A 20,354-nucleotide genomic window follows, 5' to 3' on the forward strand; every position below is an offset into this window, starting at 1 on the left:
TGCTCTCCCTAAACTGTAAGCTCCCTGAGGGCAGGGGCCTTGCTTACTAGTTTTACTGTACTCTCCCAAAGACTTGAGAGTTTTCTGCACGCGGAGTCCCCTCGATTGCTACCGACTGATAGCCCGTGACATATCATTACTCCACGCCAGGACCGTCAGCCCGTCTCCCTCCCTGGCTAGAGGTCTCTCATGTGGCTGCACTTGATCCCAAGGTTGTTTTCTCTTCCCTCCTCCCTCCTGGATGTCTCTCCCACTCACTCACTCGTTGGGCCCCGCCCCCAGCCTCCCATCCAAACTTGCCCTCAGAATCATCAGCCAGGGTTAGCAGCTTTCAACACGGGGCAGGGATTTGCCCTGCTGAAGAACTAGATCCATTTCCTGGGTCTCAATGTGCTCTGCCTGCTCTCTGCTCCTCACAAACTGCAAATGGGCTAAAATAAGAAGAGCGTGACCGCCCTGGATTTGCACAGCACCATCCTTCCCCAGTCAAACGCAGCTACTACACTCATCCATGCATTTTTACATCAGCCCCTATTTGTAACTAAGTTGACCACCTACCAGTATTTGTAACTAAGTTCTTCACACCATCTCTGAGAGATAAGAAAGAACAGCACCATTTTGCAGACAAATTCTTACTAAACAATGGTATTTGTTAAGCATTTACTACCTACCCAGCACTGTTCTTCACACCATCTGAGAGATGGGAAAGAACAGCACCATTTTGAAGACAGATTAAATTATTACTAAACAATGGTATTTGTTAAGTGCTATGTCCCAGGCACTGTATTAAGCACAGGCTATAAATAAATAATTCCACCATTTGACGGTAGGTCAGGATCTCCGGTGAGGATGTGAGCTCCTTCTGGGCAGGGATGGCGTCTGATTGTATTTTCCCAAGTAGACTGTATGTGGTAAAGGGTACTGACTTCAGTAAAAACCATGAGTATTAGTAGAGTGCTCAGCACACAGTGAGTACTCAATAAATAGTCCTGCCGCTGTGCTCAGGGCTGCTGCTTAGTAGGTGGGGCTCGTTCTGAAATGATGGGATGGCAATCCTCTCTGGACAATATGAGGGCTTCCCAACTGTTATTTTGGCCAGTCTGTGCACACCGCAGCCCCTCCTGGCCCCTCCCCAGTAGCTCTTGGGACCAGTCGCTCCCGGATCATCCCTCATATGCAACTAGGTCCCCATTCCAGTGCAACACGTTAACGGAATGAAAACGTCCAACGGTTCCCCATCCATTTTCGCAAACGCTTCGCCATCGGCTTTAAAGCGCTCAGTCAGCTCGCCCCCTCCTACCTTTACCTCAACGACTCCTTACGCCAACTCAACCCGCACAACTCTGCTCCTCTAACGCCTATTTGCTGTACCCCGATCTCATCTGCCTCGCCGTTGACACGCTGCCCGTGTCCTCCGGTCGGCCTGGAACTCCCTCCCCTTTGTTATCCGACAGACTACCACTCGCTCTCTTCAGAGCCCTATTCGAATCACACCATCTCCAAAAGGCCTTTCCTGACTAAGCTTTCATTTCCCATTTGCTCTCCCTTCTGCATCATCTCTGCACTTGGGTGGCTACCCCTTAAGCACCCGATAGTCACCCCATCCCCAGAGAACTTATGTACCTATCCTTAGACTCCGCCGCTTTCCCTATCTGTAATTTATTTTAATGTCTGTCTCCCCCCTAAACTGTAAACTCCTGGTTGGCGGGGATGGGGGTCAGCCGATTCTTCTGCGCTGCACTCTCCCGAGCATTTAAAACAGTGCTCACGACACTTAGCTTCTAGACTGTGAGCCCGTTGTGGGCAAGGATTTCCTCTCTCTGTTGCTGAATTGTGCTTAGTACAGTGTTCTGCACACAGTAAGCGCTCAATAAATACGATTGAATGACTCTGAAATTTATTTATACTAATGTCTGTCTCCCCCGTGGGTTGTAAACTAGTTGTGGGCAGGGAATGAGTCTGTTTATTGTTGTACTGTACTCTCTCAAGTGCTGAGAACAGTGCTCTGCCCGCAGTAAGTGCTCAATCAATTCCACTGACTGACCGACCCCACTAAGCACAGGATAGAAATAAATAACTCCACCATTCGACCGCAGTTTTACGTCGGGCTCTCCGGTGAGGGTGTGAGCTCCTTCTGGGCAGGGATAGTATCTTCGATGATGATACTATTATGGTATTTGTTAAGGGTTTATTCCGGGTCAAGTACAGTTCTAACACATCTAGGCAAGCTTGGGAGGGAGGGAGCATGGGGCTGAACTTCAGTTGAAGGCGGCAGAGCCCCCAAACTCTTGGAAAGCTCCCAAGTTACACCGACACGCCTCAGCTCTTCCGTTGGGACCCACTGGACTAGATGATCTCAAAATTCCTCCCACCTACAGTCAACATTGCTTTGGAACACAAGATTCCCTCGGGTTAAGTCCATGAAAAATTGAGTCATCAAATTTGTGTGCAAGATCAGTATGAAACAGAGTGACTAAAGGATGAAATACCATTTAGACATTCATTCGATCGTATTTATTGACTGCTTTCTGTGTGCAAACCACCGTACCAAGCCCTTGAGAGAGTACAATAGAGCACTAGACAGGCTCATTCCCTGCTCACAATGAGCTTACTACAGTCTAAAAGGGGAGACAGACATTAATGTGAACAAATAAATTAATGCAGATATGTACAGAAGTACTGTGGGGCACGTGTGAAATATTACCAGCTGCGGCCATCCAATTTTAAAGCCCCCCCCGCAAATATGCACAATCTACACTTTAGGTAAATTAAGCTTTAATACAAGGATAGTCTCTTTCCATAAATTTGTGGAACATTTACCCATATAGAGAAGACTTAGCAGAGCATCAAAATCATGCAAATGTCTTTTTACAGCAGTGACGAATGGAATTCCAAACTCCACAAGGGAGGTAAACTTGCTCCCTGATTACCAACCGGGTCCTCTGACAGACAAGTCACCGTGCCAATTAGCAGATTACTGCTCTGGAGACTAATTAATTACCAATTATCCTAAAATCCTGGGGGTTGGCCAAAAGGCTTCTGGAAGCCCCCCTGCCTCCGGATGGGCCACCCCAGCCTCCCACCCCCTTCCTTTTCCCATCCCATTCATTCGGTGGCCAGTCCGTAGGACCTCAGAGCCAGGAAGGATCATGTCTACCAGCTCTACTGTACTATGCTCTGCACAAAGTAAGCACATAAGAACAATAATAACAACAAAAATAATAAGAGATCAGTGCCTATCATTTTTATGATTACTGTGGCACTTGTTAAGCCCTTACTAGGCGCCAGATACTGTTCAAAGTGCTGGGGTGGATCCGATCAAATCGGCTTAGACACCGTCCCTGTCCCACATGGAGCTCACAATCTTAACCTCCATTTTACAGATGAGGTAACTGAGGCACAGTGAAGTGACTTGCCCAAGGTCACACAGCAGACATGCGGTAGAGCCGGGATTAGAAAACAGAGCCTTCTGACTCCCAGGCCCACGCTCTGTCCACCAGGCCACGCTGCTTCATTAAATACCTCTGGACTGTAAGCTCGTTGTGGGCAGGGAACGGGTCCACCAACCCTGCTTTACTGTACTCTCCGAGTACAATAAATTCCACCGACTGATGGATTCCCCTGCTACTCTTGAGGTCTGACAGTAGAGTGGGTGAGAAGGGGGCAAAAGCCCTTTGAAAGCACCTCAGACACGAAGGCCGGAAAAGCTCTGAATTGTGTCACGTCTTCCAAAGCGGAACACTAGGCTCTTTCATATGAAATAAATTTCACTTTTGGGTTCCAAATGATTAATGAGGCGGGAGGTGGTATGTAGGGGTAATAAGCAAACTCATCTAGCAATCCTTCCCTCTCCCTGGCTCTTAAGAGGCTGGTAGTCTGAAAATATATCAAACCAATAAAACATCAATCGATAAATACGACTGATTGAATCCATTCCAAAAGGACTTCTTAATTCCCCCAAATTTCTAATGCACTCTAATGGGCCTGCCATCTAGGGAAGACATCCCTTCAATCAAGCAATCAATGGTGTTTGAGCGCTTACTGTGTGCAAAGCACTGGGCAACAGAGGTGGTCTCCCCACAAGGAGCTTGCAGTCTAGAAGGGGAGGCAGACACAGCATTACAAACAGGAGAAAGGGAAGGGTGAAGGATCTGTACCTAAGTGCTGTGGAGTGTTGTGAAGATAAAGGCAACATGACTTGGTGACAGATGGAAAATGTGGGATAAATGAGAAAGGTGAGTAGAGGCTAAGGCCACGGTTAAAGGCTTGAGAGACAGGAAGCATCGCGGTGGTGTCTACAGGGATAGGAAAGTCAGGGGGAGGACAGGGCTCGGGTGGAAAGATGAGAAGTTCTGAGCGCTGCATGGGTGTGCCATCTCCCTTTTCCACCAGCCGTTGGCAGGATGAAGGCCCACCCCTCTGGAGCCACACGGTCCCAAGCTTCCCCCAATTTCCTCTGCCCATGAGGGCTCTGGAGTCTTTGGGTGGCACCTCCCTCCCCGACCCGTCATCGCCCGGATGAAGACCGGTTCCCTGAAGCGGGGTGGGCAATTAGCCTGCCTTCCCGACATTCGGAGGGCTTGACTTTCAACCCAGGTTAGTTCTACCCAGAGCTGTGAGGATCCCAGGACTACTCCTTCCAAAGATGACACAATTTGCAGTTGCCCTCGGTTCTCCTGTAACCCTGGAGTTACATTCTGGACAAAACCCTGGGCGAAGAGGACTTGCACCAGCCTCAGTTGATGCCGCATGCACGATCATTTCTTCTGACACCGTGCACTATCCAGGCTGGCGGATGTTGTCAGAAAAACAGCCCCAAATTCCCTAACACACCAGGAAAACACTACATCATGGAAATAGTGGGAGAAAGTCCTTTCCTGCGCATCTGTTATCGGGTCCTTTATCCCATTTTTTTCCCTTTCCCCCATTTTTCTCCCTTTTTACACTTACGGGCTGAATCTCTCAAAAATAACAATAACTGTGCTATTTGTTAAGAGCTTACTATGTGCCAGGCACTGTACTACGCTCTGGGGCGGATACAAGCGAATCGAGTTGGACACAATCCCTGCCCCATTTCGTGGGCCACAGCCATCCCCCATTTCACAGATGAGATAATGGGCCCAGAGAAGTGAAGTGACTTGCCCAGGGTCACGCAGCAGACAAGCGGTGGAGCTGGGATTAGAACCCATGACCTTCTGACTCGCAGGCCCGTGCTCTATTTATCCCTTGTTCCTCCCGCTCCCACTGCACGCTTATAATTTCTCTGTCTCCCTCATTAGACTCCAGATGAGGTAACCCCAAAATGAGGACCCCAACTGGTTTCACTCTAGGCGCCAATCTCCGAGCATCCGCACCCCGTAAATGTTCAATAAAAATTAACGCAGGATTGTATTTTAGACTAATGAGCCTCTTAAGGGGCAGGACAGCCGTGCCTGGAAGACCTGGGCCCTAAAGCTCCGTACAGGGCAAGCTCGTTGTGGGCAGGGAATGTGTCTGTTTACTCTAAGACTATACTCTCCCAAGAGCTTGGTACAGTGCTTTGCAAATGGTAAGCGCTCAAGAAACACAGTTGATTGAATGAGTACGGTGCCGAACACGGCGAGGTTGTAAAGACGCCACTAGGGAGAGAGGATAATGAAATCCACAAGTGATCTCACTTGGGCAATAGCTCCAATTTCCTTCTCCAGAAGGGTTAACAAGTACTAGAGCACACTGATAAGCCTCCTGGCCTTTCTTTTTCCCTTCCCGCCCTGTAACCAAGAGGCCAAAGGTCAGGAGAAGCCAAGATTCTGGATAATCCATAAACTGTCTAAATGTCGCCGGAAAAGCGAGAGCCGACTTTGCAATCTGAAAATCAACCGACGGTATTGCTCGAGCACTTACTGTGTGCTGAGCGCTGGACGGGGTCCTTGGGAGGAAACAGCGCAGTAGAGTTGGAAGACACATTCCCTGCCCGCAAGGAGCTCACGGTCTAGACCGGGAGACAGGCGTGAGGATAAATTACCAATTGGGAATGGGAGAGGGCAGGGATATGTACTTAGGTACCGGGGGTTACTCAGACTAAAAGCTTCTGGTGGACAAGGCTCATGCCTACCAACTGTGGCTCAGTGGAAAGAGGCCGGGCTTGGGAGTCAGGGGTCGTGGGTTCTAATCCCGACTCCGCCGCTCATCCAAGCTGTGTGTCTTTGGGCAAGTCACTTCACTTCTCTGGGCCTCAGTTCCCTCATCTGTAAAATGGGGATTGAGACTGTGAGCCCCACGTGGGACAGGGACTGCCTCCAACCCGATCTGCTTGTATTCTCCCCAGCGCTTAGTACAGTGCCTGGCACATAGTTAAGCACTTAACAAATATCATAATTATTATCATATTTTCCCAAGCACTCCATACAGTGCTCTTCAGACAGTAAGTGTTCAATACATATAATTAATTGACTGGATGTGTGGTGGGGGGGGTGAATGACACGTTCTGAGAAGCAGCATGGCTCATTGGCAAGAGCCTGGGCTTGGGAGTCAGAGGTCGTGGGTTCTAATACTGGCTCTGCTGCTTGTTAGCTGTGTGACCTCGGGCAGGTCGCTTCACTTCTCTCTGCCTCAGTTATCCCATCTGTAAAATGGGGATGAAGCCCGTAGGCTCTACATGGAACAACCTGGTTACCCTGTATCTACTCCAGCGCTGAGAACAGTGCTTGGCACAGAGTAAGCGCTTAACACCAATATTTTTTTATTATTATTATAAAAGAAGAGAAATCTAAGTGCATAGGCAACATCTCTTGCTTTTGTTTCGTTATGTTTTGCTCTGCTGACTGTCTCCCCCGATTAGATTGTGAGCCCGTCATTGGGCAGGGATGGTCTCTATCTGTTGCCGAATTATACATTCCAAGCGCTTAGTACAGTGCTCTGCACATAGTAAAAGCTCAGTAAATACTACTGAATGAATGAATGAAAAGAAGGGAAGGTGAATGGGAGAAATGAGAGCTTGGTCGGGGAAGGCCTCTTGAGGAGGTGATTTTAGAAGGGTTTTGAAGGTGGAGAGTGTGGTTGCCTGTCGGAAACGAGCGGGGGAGGGAGTTCCAGCCCAGAGAAAGGACGGGGGTCCAGAGGTCGGTGGCTAAGACAAGTGAGGTTGAGGTACGGTGAGTAGGTTGGTTACTTCAAAGCCAATCTAACATACTAGACCCTCACTGAGCTGGCAGATTAGGCTTCGGATGACCCTCGCATTTCCTCTGCTCTCCTACCGAAGTCTGAGAACGCAGAGACCCTTTGGTTCCGCAGCTATTCTCTCCTCCGGGCAATGTGACCCCATCCTTCTCTGCTCCTCAGGGAACTCTCAAATGCAAATCGAGGATGAAAAATGCAGGGTTCTGACAGGTTTCTAAAAACTGTTAAGGGTGCTTTTTCTATTTAACGGCAATTCCATAACAGGTGTTTTTAGATAGCAAGGCTACCATTCTTTTTAACAGTGTTTTAGATTTACGGTTGGAGACTCTACAGTGCCAGGTATGTAAACACTTACATATTACAGAATCTTCAGCTCCTTACGGTATTCACAAATGAGTGAGAAGCAAGGATGCTCCGTTTCCTACGCTTATCGTAGAACGCAGCCCGCACACTTCACTCCTCTAAACCCAGCCTACTCTCGGTATCTTGATCTCGTCTATCGCACCGGTACAGACCGACGCTGTCTCCACCTCAAAACCCTCCGGGAAAAAAAAAATCACATCTCCTCCGAGAGGCCTGCCCTGATTAAGCCAGCATTTCCCCAACCACCCTCCTCTCTTCATCATCTGTGCATTTAGATCCGCATCAGTTACGCCCTGGTTATCCACCCGGCTCCCAGCCCCACGGCACTTACGTATCTATATAAAACCCTATTCTCTGCCAATTCCCCTGTGATTTATTTCAGTGTCTGCCTCCGCCTCTAAGCTCTCTGTGGGCAGGGAATCACGTCTACCAGCTCTCCGGCACTGCACTTTCCCAAATGTCTAGTACAATGCTCTGCCCACAGTAAGCACTCAAATGCCCCTGACTGATTCTAACCCAGCTTCCCTGAAAATAATGGTGGGGTTCAGTTGAAAAAAAAAAAAAAAATGGAATTTAACTCTCCCCATGTTATTTTAATTTGGCTTTTTAATAGCCTCATGACTAAGGTCTTGTATTATTCCAACCCCTCTGGTCGTGAGTCGCATGTTCACCCTCTTACCCCGAAATCACTACTTTTGCTGATATGCTGAGGCGGTCGCCCACCTCAAGCAGTCTGGTCTCTGCTCCCTTTGATTTCCTCTTACAGATACGATAATGAAGAGAACGGAGACCGTAAAGCCCAGTAATAACTCACCTTCGTTCATTCAATCGTCTTTATTGAGGGCTTTTGGGTGCAGAGCACTGTCCTAAGCGCTTGGAACGTTCAATCCGGCAACGGACAGAGACCATCCTCTGCCCCGGTACCAGCGGTTGGGGAGTGGGCAGGGTGGGGGCGATTCTTTTGTGTTAAGCGCCTGAAAAGGACGAAAGGAGCCACATTCCCTGACCACAAACAACGTCCACTCTGAAACGGAAAGTGAAGTCCTGAAGATGGCTACAGAAAAGCACCTGGTGTTAAGGGTGGTGGGATGGATTCACCCAACTTGGAAGAGGGGTACGAAAAATACCTAGTGCTAGAGACGGTGGCTGGCTTTATACAACTTGGAAATGGGGATGGAAAAGTACCTAAATGCTAAAGGGAAGAGTAAAGCAAGGGAAATGCAAAAGTAGGCTGATGCTAAAGGGAAGCAGCATGGCCCAGTGGCTAGAGCCACCTGAACTGTACATTCCAAGCGCTTAGTACAGTGCTCTGCACACAGGAAGCGCTCAATAAATACAATTGAATGAATGAATGAATGAATGAATGAAGCATGGGCCCAATTCGGACTCCGCTGCTTCTTTGCTGTGTGACTTCGGGCAGTCGCTTTCACTTCTCTGGGCCTCCGATGGGGACTGAGACTGTGAGCCCCATGTGGGACAGGTATCCACCTCCAGCGCTTAGTACAGTGCCCTGGCACACCGTAAGCGCTTAACAAATACCGTAATAATAATACTAAAGATAGGGGAAGGATTTACACAACTTGAAGAGATGTAGAGAAGAATACCCTGGGCTAAAACATGACAGATGGCTTTACACAATTTGAAGAGGGGTAGAGAAAACTATCTAGTGCTAGAGATGGAAGATGGTTCTGCACAACTTGGGGTGCTGGGGGATTCAGTTGGGGGAAAAGCATTTGGAGGAGGGGGGGATTTCAGGAGGACTTTGAATTACAGTATTTACTCCACCTGAATTTTAAAAAGGAGACCACGGCCTAGACACCGCGGATTAAAACGTGCCGATACTGAAGTCTTCTAACCATATGCTTGGAATGCTAAGTACACGCTGCCTGACTATCTCCTTGACTCCTTCGGCTCTATGGAAAGGAAGCCCCCATTTTCTCAGACTAATTAATTTGAATCCCCACTTCCTCTCGCCATCTCTCTGGACAGCCACTCCAGGCACCCCATCTGTCACCTGATTCATGGTTTCTTTTCAAGAGGTCCCGGGTCCAGGTTTCTTTTCCCGCTTTCGTTTGAGGTGTTGGGCTCCACCTGAGCCACCGAAGCACCCCACAGGATGCCGGGCCCGGAGCTGAAAGGGGCCCTGGAAAACCAACGGGGACTGGCTCTATCTTCGCTCAGGTATTAAAAAAAAGGGTCCCAGACAACCCTTCCGGTATGAAAATTGTTTCAACCGGGTGTGGGGGTGCAGGGTGGGCACCCACGTGGGCCGGATCAGGGAGGGACAGTGGTCACCAGGCCCACCCTCCCCACCCCCAGCTGCCTCCTGGTCCCCAGCGGTCCCAAGTCAAAAGCCAGAAGAACGGTGGCTCCTCTCGTTGCCTCTGGTCGCAGTTGGTAGCCCCCGGGCGACGGGCTAATGTCACTACCGCCTTCCTGCTCGCGTCCCAGGCGATCGATGGCTTCTAGCCATCACCACTGGCAACGGTGTTCCAGTTGGAAACATTTTTTTTTTCCTTTCACCCCCCGAATGTAACATACTGAATTTCCAGTACGTTGCCCTTCGCGGTTCCTATTTTCACCCGGCCATTTTGCGTTTCAAAAGAAACACTCACCCCACCAATTCTACAGATTCCCAAACTGTGCCTGTCCGCTGAACTTACCTACCGGAGAAGGAGAGATTTTCCTAGGTTATCAACCACAAGTCATCACGGAACGACTACCCCTTCATTTTTTCCTACAATTCTCATCCTACTGGCTTTTCCTTGGCACTGGGAGAGGAAAGGGGAGTTCCAGCCAGAAGCTCTGAACTAGAGTTCTACTCCGCTACACAAAATACTCAATACCGGGAATTTACCAACCCACAAAATTATTTTAACCAATCTGGTCTTTCCCCAACTCCACTGTCTACGTCACACAAATCAGTAAAAATATATCATGTGCAGAGCACTGTAGTAAGCGATTGGGAGGGTACCATACCACAGAGTTGGCAGAGCGCGTTCCCCGCCACAAGGAGCTTACAGTCCCTCCTACCTCTAAGCTCATCCATTTCCCACTTCGACCCAACCCGCACATTCTGCTCGTCTCTACTTTCTACACGTCGATCTCACCTCTCTCACCACTGACCCTCCCCTTGCCCACATTCCTACCTCGGGCCTTGGAATATCTGACAGTCCACCACTCTCCAAAGAGGAATTTTACTGGCCAACGCACAACGATCCTCAATAAAGGCTACTGATTGGCTAGTATAATTAGTAAACTCATATATCCATATTATACTGAGTTTTACATATACATATATACAACACATATATAAAATATACATATAAAGTCCCAGAGCCTACAGTTCCATCCACTTGGAGAAGCACTGTAGCCTAATTTAATTAGTCCAGGACTAGGAGTCAGGAATCCCAGGATCCCGGCTCTGTCACTTGCCTGCCGTGTGAATTTGGGCAAATCATCTCCTTTCTCTGTGCCTCAGTTTCCTCCTCTGCAAAAGGAAGATTCAATACCTGTTCTCTCTCCAATTTAGATGCCAAGCCCCCTGTGGGCCAGGGGCTGCGTCTGACTCCACTGTACAGTACTGACTCCAATACTGAATCTGTCGCTTGCCAAGTAGTGAGCTCTTGGCAAATTCCATCTTCCCCCTGTCATTCTTCCCAAAGGCTCTGAAACTTCTCCTGCGCCGACTCGACCGCTGTCTCGGAGTCCCCTGACCTTTCTCTCCGACACTTCCCACCCTACAAAGCCCTTTCCCGATTTCTATCCTTCATCCATCCAATCCCCCCACCTCCCCACCCGTGACATCAAAAACGGGAGAGCTGTGGCCACTGCCCTCTCCTCTCCGGCCCTTCGTGATACGGAAGGGTTTCGGGTTGGACCCACCCCACCTTCCACCTTGGCCTTCCAGGGAGTTTTGGATTTCCTTCCTCACCTTCCGTCTCTCCGGGCACACTTCTTCCCCTGCAGTGGCCCGGCCCGATCCGGCTGGGCTGAAGCTCATTTTACGTCCCTTTGGCCCGCGCTGGCTCTCCTCCGCCCGCACCAGTTCTCTCTGTCCCCAGTGCCAAGTGCAGGACCCCAGCCCCTCTCCCCTACCCCCCATCCCACCAGAGGACCTCTTTTGGGGGGTCTCCTACCCACCCCCAACGGGGCTCCATGCCCTCTCCAACCCCCAGGCACCCCTACTCCCAATGCCAGTCCCACTCTCCACGCCCCGGCTCCAGCGGGGTCCTATCCCCGGTGTACCCCTATTCGTGACCCCTCTGTGGGGTCCCATACCCTCTTCCTGACGTACCCCTATAAGCCAGACCCCCAGCTGAGCCCCTCTTCCCGACCCTGAGGGTCTCTCCCACCTCCTCCACTTCCTCCTTCCACCCCTGGAGAGACCCATCCCCATCCCACCCCTGGAGGGACCCCCATCCCCTACAGGAACCCCCCAAGAGTAGCCCAATTCCCAGCAGCGGGGCGCCTCCCACACCCAGCTGAGACCCCCAGCTTGGTCCCCTTCCCAACCCTGAGGATCCCTCCAGCCTCTCCACCCCAGGACTTCGTCCCCTCTAGGACTCCCGCCCAGGGTACCCCAATTCCCAGCCCGAGGGCCCCTCCCACCCGCCACAGGGACCCCCAGCTTGGCCCCCTTCCCATCCTGAGGGTCCCCAGTCTCCCCCTTTGCAGGACCCTTCCCCTCCAACAGAGCCCCCCAATTTGGCCGCAATCACAACTCCGAGGGTCCCTCCAGCCTCCCCCCACCCGGGTACCCCAACTCCCGACCCAGGGCCCTCCCACCCCCAGCAGAGCCCCCCTTCCCCACCCTGAGGGTCCCTCCAGCCTCCCCCTTCCAACACCTCCTTCCCCCCAGGTCCCCCACTCCAGGGCCCCTCCCCCTCCGCCGGAACCCCCCCCCAATCTGGCCCCTCCCCAACCCTGAGGATCCCTCCAACCTCCCCGCGAGCCGGGGCCCCCAATTGAGCCCGACCTCTGTGCTGGACGCCCTCACCTCCTCCTCGCTGTCGGTGCGGAAGCAGAGGCAGGCGGCCCGCTTCTTGTAGCCGTCGCCGTCGTAGGTCCGAGTCTGGTTGGACTTGAGCTTCATCATCGTCCGGGCCGGGGGGTGGGTGGGGACACGGTGGGGGAGGTGGGGAAGGTCCTGGGGGGGGGCGAAGGGTCCGGACGAGCCCCTAGGCCTGCACCGCCAGCAGGGCCCCGCTTCTCCGCTGCGCTCGGCCGCTGCACCGCCGCCGCCGCCTCCTCCTCCTCCTCCTCCTCCTCATTCCTCCCGCCCCGGGCCCCCGACTGCCGCCACCGCCGCCGCCTCCGCCCCCTCGGCCGCCGCCGCCGCCGCCGTGGACGAAGCCGCCGACGAGGACGACGACGAGCGGCGCCCCGCCATCTTCAGCCCCGCTACGCCGGCGGCGTAAGGCCCCGGCCGCACCGCGGCGCCCGGACGCCCGCAGCGCCAGCGCCTCTGAGAATCGCCGCCTCCGCCGACTCCCCACCGCCGCTACCAAACGGACGTGGAGGAGCCGGAGGGGGAGGCGTTACGCGAAACGCGTAGGGCAGCCGGGCGGAGGCGCGACGCAGACGGCGTAGAGGAGCCGGGCGGAGGCGTTACGCAAACGGCGTAGGGCACCTGGAGGAGGCGCGACGCGAACGGCGCGGGGCTGGCGGGCGGAGGCGTTACGCAAACGGCGTGGAGGAGCCGGGCGGAGGCGTTACGCAAACGGCGCGAGGCTGGCGGGCGGAGCGTTACCGCAAACGGCGTGGAGGAGGCGGGGCGGAAGGCGCTACGCAAACGGCGTGGAGAAGCCGGGAGAGCTCACCTCCTCCAGGAGGCTTCCCAGACTGAGCTTCCCCTTTTCCCTCTGCTCCCTCCTCCTTCCCCCTTTCACCTCCCCTCAGCTAAGCCCCCTTTCTTTCTGCTCCTTCCCCTCTCCCTCCCCCTCCACTCAGCACTCTGCTCATGGGAAGCAGCGTGGCTCAGTGGAAAGAGCCTGGGCTTGGGAGTCAGAGGTCATGGGTTCGAATCCCCACTCTGCCACTGGTCAGCTGTGTGACCCCTGGGCAAGTCACTTAAATTCTCTGTGCCTCAGTTACCTCATCTGTAAATGGGGATGAAGACTGTGAGCCTCGCGTGGGACAACCTGATTATCCCGTATCTACCCCAGCGCTTAGAACAGTGCTCTGCATTCATTCATTCGATAGTATTTATTGAGCGCTTTATGTGCAGAGCACTGGACTAAGCGCTTGGAATGGACAAATCAGTAACAGATAGAGACAGTCCCTGCCCTTTGACGGGCTTACAGTCTAATCTGGGGAAACAGTCTAATCGAGTAAGTGCTTAACAAATACCAACATTACTATTATCCGTATATTTTTTATTACCCTATTTATTTTGTTAATAATGATGATGGCATTTGTTAAGCGCTTACTATGTGCAAAGCATTGTTCTAAGCACTGGGGAGGTTAAAAGGTGATGAGGTTTTTCCCACTTGGGGCTCACAGTCTTCATCCCCATTTTACAGTTGAGGGAACTGAGGCCCAGAGAAGTGAAGTGACTTGCCCAAAGTCACCCAGCTGACAAGTGGCGGAGCTGGGATTTGAACCCCTGACCTCTGAGTCCCAAGCCCGGGCTCTTTTCACTGAGCCACGCTGCTTCTCTAATGAGGTGTCCATCCCCTTGATTCTACTTATCGTGATGATGTTGTCTTGTTTTTGTCCATCTGTCTCCCCCAATTAGACTGTGAGCCCATTGTTGGGCAGGGATTGTCTCTATCTGTTGCACAAAATTGTATATTCGAAACGCTTAGTACAGTGCTCTGCACATAGAGAAGCACCGTGGCTCAGTGGAAAAGAGCCTGGGCTTGGGAGTCAGAGGTCACGGGTTCGAATCCCAGCTCTGCCCCTTGTCAGCTGTGTGACTGTGGGCAAGTCACTTAACTTATCTGGGCCTCGGTTACCTCATCTGTAAAATGGGGATCGAGACTGTGAGCCTCAAGTGGGACAACCTGATGACCCTGTATTTACCCCAACGCTTAGAACAGTGCTCTGCACATAGTAAGCGCTTAACAAATGCCAACATTATGAGAAGCAGCGTGGCTCAGTTGAAAAGAGCCCGGGCTTTGGATTCAGGAGTCATGAGTTCGAATCCCAGCTCTGCCACTTGTCAGCTGTGTGACTGTGGGGAAGTCACTTCACTTCTCTGGGCCTCAGTTACCTCATCTGTAAAATGGGGATTAAGACTGTGAGCCCCACGTGGGACAACCTGATTCCCCTGTGTCTACCCCAGCGCTTAGAGCAGGGCTCTGCACATAGTAAGCGCTTAACAAATACCAACAGTATTATTATTATCATTATTATTATTATTATTAATGAATGAATGAGGCGTTACGCAAACATCGTAGGGGAGCCGGGCGCAGGCGCTACGCAAACGGCGTGGGGGAGCAAGGGGGAGGTGCTACGCCAACGGCGCGGGGGTGCGCTACGTAAACAGCGCGGGAGAGCGGGGCGGAGGCGCTACGCCAACAGCGCGGGAGAGCGGGGCAGAGGCGTTACGCAAACAGCGTGGGAGAGCCAGAAGGAGGCGCTACGCAAACAGAGCGGAGGAGCCGGGCGTGGGCGCTACGCAGACGACGTAGAGGAGCGCGGAGAAGGCGTTACGCAAACAGCGTGGAAGAGTCGGGCCGATGCGCTACGCAAACAGCGCAGGGCAGCCGGGCGGAGGCGCTACGCAAACAGCGCGGGGGAGCACTACGCCAACTGCGCAGAAGCGGAGCGTGAGCGTGGTGTCGGTTGGAGGCCCGGCCCGGTGCAACTTCCCCCACCCGCCAAACCCAACGCCCTCCACTCATTCTTTCATTCATTCATTCATGCGATCATATTTATTGAGCGCTGACTATGTGCAGAGCACTGGACTAAGTTGGGCCACAGATAGAGACAATCCCTACCCAATGATGGGCTCACAGTCTAAACGCGGCAGAGCAAAAGAGAGCCAAACAAAAACAAGACAGCATCATCGAGATAAATAGAATCAAGGGGATGTACACCTCATTAAGAAAATAAATAGGGTGATAAATAATATATATAAAAAGGTTCACTCTCTGTGTTTGCACCTCTTCAAGAACCCCCTCTAATAATAATAATAATGTTGGTATTTGTTAAGCGCTTACTATGTGCAGAGCACTGTTCTAAGCACTGGGGTAGATACAGGGTAATCAGGTTGTCCCACGTGAGGCTCACAGTCTTAATCCCCATTTTAGAGATGAGGTAACTGAGGCAAAGAGAAGTGAAGTGTCTTGCCCACAGTTACTCAGTTGACAAGTGGGAGAGCCGGTATCCGAACCCATGACCTCCGACTCCCACGCCCGGGCTCTTTCCACTGAGCTATGTCTCTGTTTATGGTTCATTCATTCATTCAATCGTATTTATTGAGCGCTGACTATGTGCAGAGCACTGGACTAAGCGCTTGGAACATCCAATTGGGCAACAGAGACCATCGCTGCCCAACGACGGACTCACAGTCCAATCGGGGGAGGCAGAGGGCAGAGCAAAACAGAGCGAAACAAAAACAAGACATTATCACGATAAATCGAATCAAGGGGATGGACACCTCATTAACAAAATAAATAGAGTAATAAATAATATATACAAATGAGCACAGTGCTGAGGGGAGGGGAGGGGGGAAGAGCAGAGAATGGGGAGGAGGAGCAGAGGGGAAGGGAGGGCTCAGTCTGGGAAGGCCTCCTGGAGGAGGTGAGCTCTCAGTAGGGCACACTGCTGCTCCACGTTGCTTCCCCCTAATAAACTTTGCTGCCAGGCCCGTGTGTGTGTGTGTGTGTGTGTGTGTGTGTGTGTGTGTGTGTGTGTGTGTAGCCTTGGAAGGACCCCTTCCCTTCCCAGGCCCCAAGTTTATTCCTGCGTCGCCTGTGCTAAAATGTCCCCCCGTCGTCACAAAGGATGAAGGAATTCACTCCCTCATTCAATCGTATTGATTGAGCGCTTCCTAAGTGCAGAGCACTGTACTAAGCGCTCAGGAAGGACAGTTCGGCAACAGAGGGAGACCACCCCTGCCCCACAACAGGGTCACGGTCGAGAAGGGGGGTGACAGACAACAAAACCAAACAAGTGGGCATCAATCCCATCTCTTCCCCTCTTTAAATCCCTACTTAAAGCTCACCTCCTCCAAGAAGCCTTCCCAGACTGAGCTCCCCCCCTTTTTTCCCTGCTCCCTCTACCCTCCTCCTTCACCTCTCCGCAGCTAAACCCTCTTCTCCCCCCTTTCCCTCTCCTCCTCCCCCTCTCCCGTCCCACCTCCTCAGCACTGTACTCGTCCACTCAACTGTATATATCTTCATCACCCTATTTATTTTGTTTATTTTGTTTAATGAGATGTACATCACCCTCATTCTATTTATTTGCCATTGTTTTTATGAGATGTTCTTCCCCTTGACTCTATTTATTGCCACTGTTCTTGTCTGCCCGTCTCCCCCGATTAGACCGTAAGCCCGTCAAAGGGCAGGGACTGTCTCTATCTGTTGCCGATTTGTACATTCCAAGCGCTTAGTACAGTGCTCTGCACATAGTAAGCGCTCAGTAAATACTATTGAATGAATCCCATCAAATGCCCCAGAGCGTGGAAATAATAATAATAATGTTGGTGTTTGTTTAAGCGCTTACTATGTGCCGAGCATTGTTGTAAGCACTGGGGTGATACAAGGTAATCAGGTTGCCCCGGTTGGGGCTCACAGTCTTCATCCCCATTTGACAGAGGAGGGAACTGAGACACAGAGAAGTGAAGTGATTTGCCCAAGGTCACACAGCTGTCAAGTGGCAGGGGGTGATTTGAACGCACGAGCTCTGACTCCCAAGCGTGGGCTCTTTCCACTAAGCCACGCTGCTTCTCATACTTTCATTCATTCACGTTTGTGTTTGTTTTAGCACTTACTATGTGCCAAGCACTGTTCTTAGTGCTGGGGGGAGATACAAGATTATCAGGCTGTCCCCGTTGGGGCTCACAGTCTTCGTCCCCATTTGACAGATGAGGGAACTGAGGCACAGAGAAGTGAACTGACTTGCCCAGGGCCACACAGCAGCCAAGTAGCAGAGGGGGGATTAGAACCCACGTCCTCTGATCCCCAAACCCGAGCTATTTCTGCTAACCCACGCTGCTTCTCTCCTGGGAGAGTGTAATAGCCCAGTGTAACAGACACATTCCCCGTCCATATCGAGCTTGCAGCCTAGAGGAGGAGACACACACATCAACAGCAGCAGCGCATCTCAGTGGAAAGAGCCCGGGCTTGGGAGTCAGAGGCTGTGGGTTCTAATCCCGCCTCCACCACTTGTCAACTGTGTGACTTTGGGCAAGTCGCTTCACTTCTCTGGGCCCTAGTTACCTCATCTGGACAACGGGGATGAAGACTGTGAACCCCACCTGAGACAACCTGATCACCTTGTATCTCCCCTAATGCTTGGAACAGTGCTTGGCACACAGTAAGTGCTTAATAAATACCATCATGATTATTATTTACTTCTCTGTGCCTCTGTTACCTTATCTGTAAAATGGGGATTGAGACTGTGAGCCCCATTTAGGACAGGGACTGTATCCAACCCGATTTGCTCGTGTCTACCACAGCGCTTACTAGAGTGCCTGGCACGTAATAAGCACTTAAATACTATGGTTATTTTTAATTATTATAATAAATAGAATTAAACTATGGATATGTATGTAAATGCTGTGGGGGTGGGGGTGGTGAATAAAGGAAGCAAGGTATTCATTCATTCAATAGTATTTATTGAGCGCTTACTATGTGCAGAGCACTGTACTAAGCACTTGGGGTGAACAAGTCGGCAACAGATAGAGACAGTCCCTGCCGTTTGACGGGCTTACGGTCTAATCGGGGGAGACGGACAGACGAGAAAGATGGCGATAAACAGCGTCAAGGGGAAGAACATCTCGTAAAAACCGATGGCAACTAAATAGAATCGAGGCGATGTACAATTCATTAACAAAATAAATAGGGTAACGAAAATATATACAGTCGAGTGGACGGGTACGGTGCTGTGGGGATGGGAAGGGAGAGGTGGAGGAGCAGAGGGAAAAGGGGAAAATGAGGCTTTAGCTGCGGAGAGGTAAAGGGGGGATGGCAGAGAGAGTAGAGGGGGAAGAGGAGCTCAGTCTGGGAAGGCCTCTTGGAGGGGTGATTTTTAAGTAAGGTTTTGAAGAGGGAAAGAGAATCAGTTTGGCGGAGGTGAGGAGGGAGGGCGTTCCGGGACCGCGGGAGGATGCGACCCGGGGGTCGACGGCGGGATAGGCGAGACCGAGGGACGGTGAGGAGGTGGGCGGCAGAGGAGCGGAGCGTGCGGGGTGGGCGGTAGAAAGAGAGAAGGGAGGAGAGGTAGGAAGGGGCAAGGTGATGGAGAGCCTCGAAGCCTAGAGTGAGGAGTTTTTGTTTGGAGCGGAGGTCGATAGGCAACCACTGGAGTTGTTTAAGAAGGGGAGTGACATGCCCAGATCGTTTCTGCGGGAAGGTAGGGCGACGCAGGTTGGGGTGGGAAAAGAGGAGATGAGGGCTTAGTCAGGGAAGGCTTCTTGGAGGAGATGGGCAGCGTGGCTTAGTGGAAAAAGCAAGGACTTGGGAGTCAGAGGTCGTGGGTTCTAATCCCGCCTCCACCACTTGTCAGCTGTGTGACTCTGGGCAAGTCACTTCACCTCTCTGTGCCTCCGTTCCCTCATCTGGAAAATGGGGATGAAGACTGTGAGCCCCACCTGGGACAACCTGATTACCTTCTGTCTCCCCCACTGCTTAGAACAGTATTTGTCACATAATAAGCGCTTAACCATGCCATCGTTATTATTCAGTAAGGCTTTGAAGGGGGGAGAGTAATCATCTGCTAGTCCCTTTAGACTGTGTACCCATTGTGGGCAGAGATTGTGACCCAAGCACCTAGTACAGTGCTCTGCACACGGTAAGTGCTCAATAAATATAATTGAACGAAGGAAAGAACAGAGGCTGGACATGGGAAAGGGGTCGTTGGTGAGATAGATGAGATGGAGGTACAGTGAGTAGATTGGCACTAGGGGAGCGAAGTGTGTAGGCCGGGTTGTGATAGCGAGGTCAATCCCACACTTGGCTCCTCTCATCCTAACCTTCTCACTGTACCTCGATCCAGCCTATCTCACCTCCGACCTCTCGGGACCGTCCTGCCTCTGGCCTGGAACACATCGCCCTGCCGGCACAATTGAACGATCTGCCTCAACTCCGCTAGCCTGGCCAGGGTGTTTACTGATGCTACTGTGTCTCTTTCTTGTTGTATTGCACTCGCCTGAGCAGTTAGTGCAGTGCTCTGCTCACAGTAAGCGCTCAATAGATACAATCGAATTCATACTAACGGGGTCAAAAGCCGCCATGAGACTTACCCAACCTCTGCAAAATCTTGGGGTGTACACCACGGTCGTATAATGGTTCTTCTGGGACGTTGACCCCAGACTGGCAAATGAAGACTTAATAAACTCCATAAAAAATCCAGCTTTTATTTTTCTTAAATAAATAAGATTTATTGTTTATAGGATTTGAACGTTTTGTGGGTGACTGGACTGAGGAGCGGCCATGTACCAGACAGAGATTTGAAGAGAGCCAAAGTTCACATTCTGCCTGCCAACCCTGGGAAGGCTGCCTGCCTGAAGTGAAAGAGAGGGCCAGTCCAGACAAGGGGCATTTAAAAGTTGTGGAAGGCCAGGAACCAACTTCACTGCAGGTTTAACGTGTTTAGGGGTTTAAATATTGGAAATAAAGCTATTCAATGTGTCAGAGAAAAAGATTCTCTATTCTAACCCA

General features: G+C 51.5%; 1 protein-coding gene across 1 annotated transcript in view; it reads right to left on the reverse strand.

The window, feature by feature from the left end:
• The window catches only part of NUDT3 (nudix hydrolase 3), an 88,502-nt gene extending 75,714 nt beyond the window's left edge, over positions 1–12,788 (reverse strand). The window contains exon 1 of the mRNA XM_001512210.4: positions 12,521–12,788. Within this exon, the coding sequence (XP_001512260.1) occupies positions 12,521–12,619 (99 nt within the window). The 5' untranslated portion in view covers positions 12,620–12,788. The remainder of the gene's footprint in view (positions 1–12,520) is intronic.
• Between the last annotated feature and the right edge of the window lie 7,566 nt (positions 12,789–20,354).

This window comes from Ornithorhynchus anatinus, chromosome 7 (assembly GCF_004115215.2).
Source record: "Ornithorhynchus anatinus isolate Pmale09 chromosome 7, mOrnAna1.pri.v4, whole genome shotgun sequence".
In the NCBI taxonomy this organism is placed as follows: Eukaryota; Metazoa; Chordata; class Mammalia; order Monotremata; family Ornithorhynchidae; genus Ornithorhynchus; species Ornithorhynchus anatinus.